The sequence below is a fragment of the Talpa occidentalis genome, unplaced genomic scaffold, assembly GCF_014898055.3.
Source record: "Talpa occidentalis isolate TD23 unplaced genomic scaffold, MPIMG_talOcc4v2.1 talOcc4.15, whole genome shotgun sequence".
Taxonomy (NCBI): Eukaryota; Metazoa; Chordata; class Mammalia; order Eulipotyphla; family Talpidae; genus Talpa; species Talpa occidentalis.
In genome coordinates this window covers 29,342,827-29,354,830 of record NW_023601543.1, presented here as the reverse complement: position 1 = coordinate 29,354,830, position 12,004 = coordinate 29,342,827, and the positions used below count along the sequence as shown (strand labels likewise).

General features: G+C 36.5%; 1 protein-coding gene across 1 annotated transcript in view; it reads left to right on the top strand.

Moving 5' to 3' along the window:
- The window catches only part of RNF128 (ring finger protein 128), a 52,631-nt gene extending 42,257 nt beyond the window's left edge, over window positions 1-10,374 (top strand). Inside the window, 3 exon segments of the mRNA XM_037511609.1 lie at window positions 1,650-1,757; window positions 2,578-2,746; window positions 8,847-10,374. Coding sequence (XP_037367506.1) covers window positions 1,650-1,757; window positions 2,578-2,746; window positions 8,847-8,980 — 411 coding nt within the window. The 3' untranslated portion in view covers window positions 8,981-10,374.
- The last annotated feature ends 1,630 nt before the right edge of the window (window positions 10,375-12,004 follow it).

The window sequence follows — 12,004 nt, the reverse complement described above, 5'->3', positions numbered from 1 at the left end:
CTGGTTTCACACAGTCTCCACCAAACAAAGGGTCCCTGCTGCAAAATGCCAATGCGGGAACGCACTCCCCTGCATGCCTGGTCTGCCCCAGCAGTGGGTGCCGCTCCCCTCTGGGCTCTATCTGCAGGCCAGAAGGGGCCTGGCATGGGCAAGCCTCCTAGCTCACCTCTGGCTCCTCAGGGAGGCTTCTGCTTGTTTCACACAGTTTCCACCAAAGAAAAGTCCCTGCTGCAAGATGGCGATGCGGGGGATGCGCTCCCCTGCACACCAGGTCTGCCCCAGCGGTGGGTGCCGCTCCCCTCTGGGCTGGGACTGCAGGCCAGAAGAGGCCTGGCGTGGGCGAGCTAGCCTAGGAGAATATTTTTTTAATACCACTGAAATTGTTATAAAGCCACCGAAATTGTTATAAAGCTAATTATATAGAGTTTCTATGATCTGGGAAAATTTAGAAAGTAAGTCCATATAAAATTGAGACCCTAGCTAACACCACAATTTATTTATATATATTATATATTTATTATGTGTATAGTACTCGGTTAATTAATTAAAATTCATTCTAACAGTCCTATTGAGAAAAATAAACTTATGAGCACCTATTTGGACGTCTTCATTCTTTAGTTTTTTATTATCCCTCTCCTGAGAGTCATTCTTACCATTCATTCTTTTTGATATTAAATAATGGTTTTCTTTGAATGTATCACATTTCCTAAAGTGTCAGTATCATGTTGTCCTCAGTACTATATTGTACTATATTATTGAGAATGACTACCATTTTACAGTTAGGGAATGAAAGGATAATGGAGATCTGAAATACTGAACAGAGTCTTGAGTCAGGTAGTATCTTAGCTGTTTTTCAAGTGAGCACCTTTTTCTTGAAGCTGGAGTAATGCTGCTTTTATATTTTAAGGTATTGTATTATGAAATTTCCAAATTTTGCTTTTGTGACTGCTTCTTAGTATTTATGTTGTTTATGTTTTTGTGTGTTTAAAGGGAAAAAAAGAGGACATCCATTAAAAGACTAAGTGAAATACCACATCTTCTTGATCCAGGCATCTATTTTTGGGCATTTGGGTTGTTTCCAAAGCTTAGCTATTGTAAATAGAAGATATGGTATATATACAGTATGGAATATCATTCAGCAATCAAAAAGATAAACTCAGCAATTTGCAGCAACCTGGATGGAGCTGGAAGGGATCATGCGCTGCGAAATAAGCCAGAAAGAAAAAGAAAAATACCAAATGGTTTCACTCATAGCAGGAATTTAGAAAACCTAAATAAGGGACCAGGAAAAAGAATAACTATAATAAAGAAAAAATAAAAATCAACAAGGAACTATAAACCAGAGACACACTGGGGGATGGGGTGGGGAGAGGAGGGATTGGGGTCAAAATCAGGGGGGTGCAATTGTATGGGGAATATAACCAAGATGAAAATGCATACATTGTGCAAAAATGAAAAATGATGTAAGAAATATATGAACTAAAATATATAAAAAATAAATAAAACAAATACTTAGTTTGAAATGTTTACTACAAACGAAAAAGAAAAGTCTTGTGATAAAGAAAAATACTAAGTAAAATTACAGGGTAACCTGTTAGTATATTAGGGCAGTATTGTTGCTATTTCATAGCTGATAACTAATGTGTTTTTTCTTCATTAGCCATATTTTCCATAAGACATGTGTTGACCCATGGCTGCTAGAACACAGGACTTGCCCTATGTGCAAATGTGACATACTTAAAGCTTTGGGAATTGAGGTAAACAATGCTAGACATTTATGTGAAGGAACTTAAGCAGTGTGTTAATTTATGTACTTGGGCCTTCAGGAAAATAGCATGCTTATTTTCTAGCCATGTAATGAGCTAGACTTACAGAATACACCAAAAATTGGACATCTTTAAATCCTAGTGGCAGTGAACTTGGATCACTTCCATTTTCCTTCTTCCTTCCTCTTCTCAAATGTACTTATTATTTGGTTGGAATTTGAGGCTATAACATATAAACTACCAAATGGTTTCTGGTACCTCTTTGTATTTCATTTTCTCACTATTGCATAACAATGAAACTTGTTGGTAAATGAACATGTGTATAGTTTGAGCAAGTATAATAAATATTAAATTATGATTATGCTTGGCAAGTAAAAGTGAAAAAAACTGCCAACCTATTTCACAAAGTGCACAACAGAAAGATGAGCTCCTCAAAATCCCTGACTTAAGGAAATACATACGACATACGTCACAGAGATTCTCAATTCACCTATTGGGGAGCATGTAATTTTTTTTTTTTTTTTTGGATGCCTGTTTTATACCCACTATTATATTCTGCAGTGCTGGGGTTATAAGATGAATATGTCAGGTGTGAGGGTGATCTGCCTTTAGCATCTTTAACCCTGTTGCTGGTCTTCATTACTTTAACTACCCTGACTGGACTAGCAAGAGATTTTTGTGACCATCAAAAGGGATTATGGGCTGAAATGCTTAAAAGCATTGCTCTAATGCTTTAGCTATGAAGAAATTTTGTAATGATATCTCAGGGAAGAGCATGTATTCTGAGAATTTGTTCAAATATTTCCCAAAGGTGGATGTTGAAGATGGGTCAGTGTCTTTACAAGCCCCTGCGTCCAATGAAACATCCAATAGTGCCTCTCCTCATGAAGAGGATAGTCGCAGTGAGACTGCATCGTCTGGATATGCTTCAGTTCAGGGAGCTGATGAACCACCTTTGGAGGAACACGTGCAGTCAGCAAGTAAGCACCATGCTGGGGGTCATCGAGTACCCCATAAATCATTCACTGTGGATCATACATAGGGCAGAATAGTCCTGCCTTTTACCATTTGCTTCTCTCATCCAATAACATATTTTAGGATTTTCCGCCAACAATGATGCAATGCAGGATAAAACTCTCCCTTAACTTAATACACACATATTCAGATGTAACTGAAACAGATGAAGTGCCACAGGAAGGGGGATTAGTCACAGAAGAAAAGGATTTATTAGAAAACTTGTCTACATTTACGTGGTGGCTCATTAACCTACACAACCTAAACTACAGAAACTTTTTTTTATATATCCAAAAGGGCAGGTTTATTATAAAAAGGGTGAAAAGAGTAAAGGACACTTGCACAGACTCAAGCAGGCAGAAAGAGCGGCAGCCTTGGGTGGAGAGCTGCCTCCACTGCTTTGCAAAAGGGAGGTCAGTGAAGAGAAGCACCTGCATGGTCACAGGTCACAGACGGGCAGGAGGGCTGCTGCACTACAGACACTTTTAAACTTTAGGAGACATCGTTTATTGCAGATCAAGTAGAAATTAAGATAATAAGAGTTTTCACATGAGGAATAGAATTCAGTTTACCAAAGCTCGATTTATGCACAGCTTCTCAGGAATTCACCTTTTTTTTTCCTTCCCAGCTTTATTTAGAGATATGTTTAACAGGTAACACTGAAAATTTAAGGTGTGCAACATGATGATTTGATATATGTATATATTGCAAAAAGATTACCATAGTGACTTTTTTAATTTCATCACCTCACATAATAAAAATTGTATGTGTGTATGTGTGTATTTAAGATTTACTTACTTAGGATCTGAATATACACTTCTCCAAAGAAGACATACAGATGGCGAAGAGGCATATGAAAAGATGTTGATCATCTCTTATTATTAGGGAAATGCAAATCAAAATAAGAAACCATCACCTCACACCAGTTAGAATGCTATTATTAAAAAGACAAGAAACAACAAGTGTAGGGAGAAGGGAACTCTTGTACACTATTGGGAAGGTAAATTGGTAGAGCTATTATGGAAAACAGTATGGAGATTCCTTGAAAATTTAAAAATAGAAACTTAATACAATCCAATTATCCCACTTCTGGGCACTTACCTGAAGAATATAAAGGTACTTAATTCAAAGAGATAGATGGACCCACATGTTCACTGCAGCATTGTTTACAATAACCGAGAGATGGAAACAACCTCAGTGCCCATCAACAGATGATTAGATAAATAAAATGCAATATATGTACATAATGTAATACTACTCAACTATTAAAAAAAAGATGAAATCCTGCCATTTATAACAGGGATGGACCTAGTGGTTATTCTGCTTAGTGAAATAAGTCAAAGAAAGAGAAGCATCCTATTATTTCACTCATAAGTGAGGCATAAAGAATCAAAATGAATGAACTAAATAAAACAAAAATAAATATTTAGACTATAAGACCAAATTAGTGGTCACCAGAAGGGTAGAGAATGGATAGGTAAATTGGGAGAAAGGACTCAAGTGTATGGAGAAGGATGGAATTAAATGTTTAATGGTGAACATAGTATAATATATATATATATATATGTATGTATGTTGATTTTTAATAAAAAGATTCACGATGAACATAAAAGGAGAAAACATTTACTCTTTAAAAAAATTTTTATAGGGCCTCCCTGGTGGCGCAGCGGTTGAGCGCTGGGTTGCGAAGCTGCCCGCAGCCTCTGCGGCACCAGTTCGATCCCTGGCTGCTCCCCGGCCACCGGAGGAGGGTCCCACATGGCGCGCAGACCTCTCCTGCCGCCCGCTGCTCCCCTCAGCAGTGTACTTCGGTCCTTCTACCTGCTTTGCTCCCCGCTCTGGCTCTGGTGAATTCTCTCACCCTCCCGCGCTTCTGACTGTACCCAGTGCATGTATAAACAAAACAAATAAACAAACAAATAAATAAATAAAACATGCCTCTAAAAAAAAAATTTTTTATAAACATTGGCTTACATCATTATTTGTGTTTTAGAGGTATAGGATCCTCCTCCTCCAGTTGTTGTTACTACAGCATACCCATTACCAAAGCACCCACAGTCCATCCACATAATCCCTTGTGCTCCTGGACCACTTTGTTCTGGCCCTTCCCCCTCTGGCAGTTTCAGTTCTGTAATCAAATTTCTAGGCTTTATCTCATCCTTGTTTGGTATCTCGATATTCCACATATATTGACACCTTCCAGTATTTGTCTTTCTCCTTCTGACTTATTTCGCTCAGCATAATCCCCTCCAATCCATCCATGTTTCTGCAGTTGGCAAGAGTTTATCTTTTTTGATCTCTGAGTAGTATTCCATTGTGTATAGGTACCACAACTTCCTGACTATGGAAACATACTAAGTACCTAAATATAGATGAATGGATCAGGAAGTTATGGTAAAAAAGGTTTACTCAATTAGCAACTTTTAAGTATATGTACAGTATTAACTGTAGTCATCATGCTGTATATTAGATCCCCAGAAATCATTCATCCAATAACTGGAAGTTTGTGCCCTTGCAACAAAAGCTCTCTATTTTTGCTCAAACCCCAGTTCCTGGGAATCATTATTGTACTGTTTCTGTGAGTTTGGTTTTTTTTATATTCCACGTATAAATGAGATCACGTACTATTTGTCGTTCTCAGTCTGACTTAATTCACTTAGCATAATGTACTTAAAATCCATCTGTATTTTCACAAATGGCAGTATTTCCTTCTTTCTCATGACTGAATATAATATATATATGTATATGTACACATACACACAAACTCCACACACACACACACACACACATATTAGATTATTATAGCTTTAACTTTTCACCAATGAGTATGACACTAACTGTGGCTTTGTCATATATGGTCTTTATTATATTGAAGTATGGTTCCTTCTATACCCAATTTCTTGAGAGGTTCACATCACATTTAAATTGTTTTGTCTTCTTTGTCTCCAGTCTGTGATGGTTCCTTTGCTTTTGTGACCTTGACATATTTGAAGACAATTGGTCAGTTATTTTGTAAATTGTTTACTGTTTTCTAGAGATTAAATTCACTGTCCACTGTCTATTTCTGGCAAGTACTACAGAAGTGATATTGTGCACATCTCTACCTATTCTGCTATCATATAATAAAGTACATTATGTCCATGTCTTAACTTTGCTTACTTGGCTAAGGTGATGTCTGCCAAGCTTCTGGTTTTAAAGTTATTATTTTTCTTTTTGTAATAATTATCTTATGGAGATACACATGGAGACTATATAAATGTCCTGTTTTTCATCATAATTTTATCCACTAATTTTAGCAATCATTGATGCTTCTTGTTTGCATAATTATTACTAAAATGTGTGCCAAATGGTGATTTTCTATTTTCATCTTTTTATGTTAATTAATCTTCTATCTTAAGGAAGGGCTATTTATTCCCCATTTATTCTATTATTTATTTATATTAGTATGGGCTCATAGGTATTTCTTGTGTTCTATAATATCATTCTCATAATTTATTCATTGCTTAGATTGTCCTAGACTTGGTCACTGGGAACTCCTTCAAGTTGGTTTCTGTTTTTGTTTTTTTTTTTTCCGATATGCCTCATCATTTTTTTGTTTGTGCATTCTTCCTTACTTTCTGGCACTACAAGATGTTCTAGGACAGGAACTGGCAAATTTTTCCTATAAATGGCCACAATGTAACTATTTTAGGCCTTTAGAGGCCATAGGTCTCTGATTTTACTTATTTTTGGTTTGTCTTACAAGCTTTTAAAAATGTGAAAAACACTTTTAGTTATGCATTTAGCTTGCAGGTTGAGGTTTAATGATCCTAGACTAGAATCTAGATTTATCATGTACTGTCTTTGCCCTAGCCCTACATTAACCATTTCTTTGAGGGGAGGTGATTTTATTGGAGCACACCATTTTGAAACCAAGATGTAGGCACTTAATTTAGTCATTGCTATTGGGATGTCATTGCTATTAGCCCTTTCATTGGGCAAAGCTACAAAGCTACAAAACTTTGTACAAAGCTACAAAAATATATTATGTGCTCATACAAATACACACACATACAACCATTCTGCATTCTAATTCCTTTTTTTTTTTTGAAAGATTTATTTATTTATTTTATACAAGAACTGGGGTACAGGTCAGAAGCGCAGGAGGGTGAGAGAATTCATCACAGACAGAGCAGGGAGCAGAACAGGCAGATGGACCGAAGACACTGCTGAGGGGAGCAGCGGGTGAGGCAGGAGAGGTCTGCCAAGCCATGTGGGGTTCTCCCTGGCCGGTGGGGAATCAAACTGCTGCTGTGGAGGCTGCGGAGGCTGTGGACAGCTTTGCAGCACAGTGCTCAACCGCTGTGCTACCAGGGAGGCCTGCATTCTACTTCTAATCCAGCACCACAAGTTAATTCTAGCCTTTCCCTTTCCTTATTTAACTCCTTTCTCTTGAGAAAGGAGTGAGAAACTTGACTCTCATTATACACAACATATTTACTCATTTGTTCAATCCTAGAATAAACATAAAATAATTTCAACACTGCTATCTTACTCCTTGTGAAAAACAATTTCACTAGCTACCGTACTATTGTTTTTGTTTTTAGTCTTATAGGATATAGTCAAAATACTGTTTCTCAGAGTTACTTAGGTTACTTCTTTTCTTTCCTACTCTCTTCAGGATGGTGATATATTTCATACAATAATGTTCATTTGTTAGTGATTATATTACATTTTGGGCAGTCTCCCCACTCCCTACGTCCTGATTGGATTTTTGGTCCATCCATCCATCCATCCATCCTTCCATCCATCCATCCAAAAAAAAAAAAAAAAAAAAAAAGCATAGGTAACTTTTTATTTCAGGGCCTCCCCGGTGGCGCCGCGGTTGGGCGCTAGGCTGCAAAGCTGCCCGCAGCCTCTGTGGCGCCAGTTCCATCCCCGGCTGCTCCCCGGCCACCGGAGGAGGGTCCCACATGGTGTGCAGACCTCTCCTGCCGCCCGCTGCTCCCCTCGGCAGTGTACTTCGTCAGTCTGCCTGTTCTGTTCCCCACTCTGGCTCTGGTGAATTCTCTCACCCTCCCGCACTTCTGACTGTACCCAGTGCATGTATGAATAAATAAATAAATCTTTAAAAAAAAAAAAAAAAAACTTTTTATTTCACTTATATGTGGAATATAGAGAAATATAAAAAAGTGTCAGTCAAAACCAAACCAATAATAAACTCTTACTATCTGACTGCAAAACTGAGGCAACCAGAAGAGAAAGTTGGTGGGGTCAGAGTAGGGGAGGAAAGGGACCCAATGGAACTTGGTAGAGGATTGTTGGCACACTGGTGGTGGGCAGGGTGTGAAAGTACACATTTGTAGAGGTTTGAACCTTTAACCCCAGAGCAGATACAAAGATGTAAACCCATTTTACTTCAATAAACATAATTTGGAAAGAAAAAAAGAGACAAGAAAAAAATAAAGTGCCCAGATAATTGAAATGTGATGCTAGGTTTAAAAATTGTTACCATAAGGATAAAAAAGAAGCAGAAGACATAAATTTTGCTCTTAAGGAGATATAATCTAGGTAGAAGTAAGAATAGGTGTGAATCAAAAGGCAGTAATTATAAATCAATGTAATAATGTCATGTGTGCCTTTTTCTTAAAAAAAGATTATATTTATTTATGTGTGGAAGAACTGGGGTGTAGGCCAGAGGTAGGGGTGTATGTGAAAGAATTCACTAGAGACAGAATGGGGAACAGAACAGGCCTGAAATACATGCTAAGGGGAGCAGCTGATGAGACAGGAGAGGTCTGCTGCACCATGTGGGTTAGTTCCATGGCCAGTGATCAAATGCAGGCCATTGTGGTGGGCCTGCAAGGTGGCAGCACTGAGACTTAATCCTTAGGCCACCAGGCAGGGCCCATGTGTGCTTTTTAAAAAACATCATATAAATCACAATCATAAAAGGAAAATGGAATGAATGTAATAATCAGAGTATCATGGGATTAGACAAAAAAGTCTTCTTGGACATAAGTGTTGAATTTTGTCTTATGGAAGAAAGGAGTGAAATAATCCTAAAATTGCCATTTCTTTTTAAAGATGAAAATCTACAGCTGGTAAACCATGAAGCAAGTTCTGTAGCAGTGGATGTTGTTCCTCATGTTGATAACCCAACCTTTGAAGAAGATGAAACTCCTAATCAAGAGACCGCTGTCAGAGAAATTAAATCATAAATCTGTGTCAATAGAAAACTTAAATATTTAGTAATAACAGAATGCCAATCAGGGCCTAGTTTACTATTAATGAACTGGATAAACTTAATAAAATAAGAATGACACTGAAAGTGCTGAGATGACTAATATTATGCTATAGTTAAATGGCTTAAAATATTTAACCTATTAACTTTTTTCCACAAACTCATTATGATGTTTTTCATAGGCAAGTTTCCTCTCAGTAGTGATAGCAACATTTTTAAACATTCAAAATTGTCTTCAAGTAGTCATATTTTTCATTTATAAGAATTTTCTTATAAAAACATGTTGCTTTTCAAACGTGGAGTAACTGTAATCACTTTATTTTATGATAATATCTTAATTAAAAATACTACTACTTTAGCTTGGGCTATATGTGTCAGGGTTTTTCTCCAGGTGCTTATATTGATCTGGAAATGTAATGTACAAAGCAATGCAAACTTAGACTAGTATTTCATGAAATGTCTATTTAAATGTCTACATTAAGTTGATAGAACAAGATTAAAGCAAAATATTAATTTTAACTCTTCTTTTAAAGTTAGGCTAAATGTACTTCATGTAAGTGTTGAGCATATTTTATCAGAGAATCTGGACTGGACTGGATTGATTGGTATGTTAGTGACACCAATTTGGCACAAGATTATAGACAAAAAATTTTCTTATGAAAATGCTATGTAATACTTCTCAAACTTGTAGGATTTTCAAAAGCAGAGTATGTAAATTACCATACTATTTGAAAATGATAAGTTACACAAAAACTCATAATTGACCTTTGTGTATGAATGAATCTACAGAAATGAATCTGTAGAAAATGCTTTCCAAACAATTTTGAAAATTGAGTTTACATTTTACCTAAATGGGCTAAAATTACACTAGATAAGTTAAAATGCTGTCCATGTAGCTATAAATTTCGTGAATGCATTTTCTTGGTGTTCAAAAAAGAATCAGGGGGTGGGGAGAATTCCAGGTGCCTTAATATAAAGTTTGAAGCTTCATTCACCAAAGTTAAATAGAGCTACTTAAAAAAAAAAGCACTTTATTTGTATTCTATGTGGCTTATCTTTGGTTTTAGAATTATGTTTCCAGTGCAAATTCCAGCAGAATTTAGGCAAAAGCAGAATAGACATATTTTGTTTGCTGAGTGTAGAATGGATGAAACCATTGCATTCTTGTACAATGATTTGAAATGCTGTAAATATGTTCCAATTTGTATTGATTCTCTTTAAATATAAAATGTAAATAAAATATTCCAGTAAAATGTTGTGTCTGGTGTTTAGCTATCTTGTACTAACTTTTCACATATGCTTGGATTTGGGATGAAAAATGGTTGGATGTAAATGGTCCTTGATATCTTTGATCAATAAAAACAAACTTCAGCATGATATAGATTTACATGTTTCATTACACACAGAGAAACTGCTGCCATTGTAATATCACTTACTGAACCTACCATGAATTATTTTAAATCTCAGCAAGACAAATAATGAAGATGATTACCACTTATAAAGTTAGAAAAAGACCTTGATGCCAGTCCATCTTTATACCACCCAAGCTATAAGGCCATTTTATTATTTTAAAGTTTTCTTTTCCTTCATTCCTATCTTTGGCCCTGTGATTTTTGGGATGCTGTTAATGAGTTACGTACATCTTTCTTTGTCAATCATTTTAAGAATAAACAGATGCTTAGAACACCTAAGAACCATGATTAGAGCCAGGGTACCCACTTTTTTTTGTGGCAATATGCCAAATGTATGTGTGTGTGGTGCCACACAATAAACTTTGCCTGTATTCTTAGAGAGTTGACTATTTCAAGTTTTGTGCACATTCTTTTAGGAGGGAATTTATAATTTTTTAATATTTATTTTATTTATGCATACAAGAGCTGGAGTGTAGGCCAGAGGTGCAGCGGGGTCAGAGGATTCACCAGAGGCAGAGTGGGCAGCAGAACAGGTGGATCTACAGAAATACACTGCTGAGAGGAGCAGCAGGCTTGACAGGAGAAGTCTGCTGCACCATGTGGGTTAGCTCCCTGGCCAGGGATCGAACTTGTGCTGCACTGACTGTGGAAATCTTCATAGTGTTAAGAGTTCACCCTTTGTGCCACCAGGGAGGCCCAAATTTATAATTGAAAAAAAAAATTGAACGGTTGCATTGAAATACAATTTATATGCCAAAAATTCACCCATTGTAAATGCACAGTTTGATGATATTGAGTGGATATATAGAGATGTGCAACTCTCAGAACAATCCAATTTTAGAACATTCTATACCCCATGTTTCCCCATACCCATTTGCAGTCAAGTTCTGTTCCTAATCTCAGCCCAAGGCAACTACCAATCTGCTTTCTGTTTCTAAGATTGCCTATTCTAGACATTTCATATAAGTGAAATCATACAATATGTGGTCTTTTGTGACTCACTTCTTCCACTTAGCATGAAATTTTCAAGGTTCATCCATCTTGAAGTGTGCATCAAAACTTCATTTCTTGTCATTGTTGCGTAATATTCCATATTTGGTTACCTTTCATCAGTTAATGAACATCTGGGTTGTTCCCATTTTTTGGCCATTCTGGATAATGCTGCTATAAACATTCACATACAAGTATTTGTATAAATGTATGTTTCTGATTTCCTTCGGTATATAAAGAAGAGGAATTCCATGTCACTTGTGAATTTTTTCTTGCTATTATCTTTTGATAATAGAGAGTTGGAGAATTATTTTTTATAGCTCATTATCAAAATATAAGCTCATTCCTTTAACCATGCAGTAGATATATTTGTATGTATAGGGAGTCTAACTTAAGGAGGGGTTTTCTGAAATTTCATTTATAAGTTTAGCAAAAATCAGATTGTATTACCAGGAAGATCAGTAAAAATGTACTTAGAGATGCAACTGGGATGCTAGGAACATTCCTTCTGCCCCCTACATCTTTTTTTTAAGTTACTAAATATTTTAATTAAGTTCTATAACATCTGGAAAAAATTTTTATCACCACAGGTATTTTGA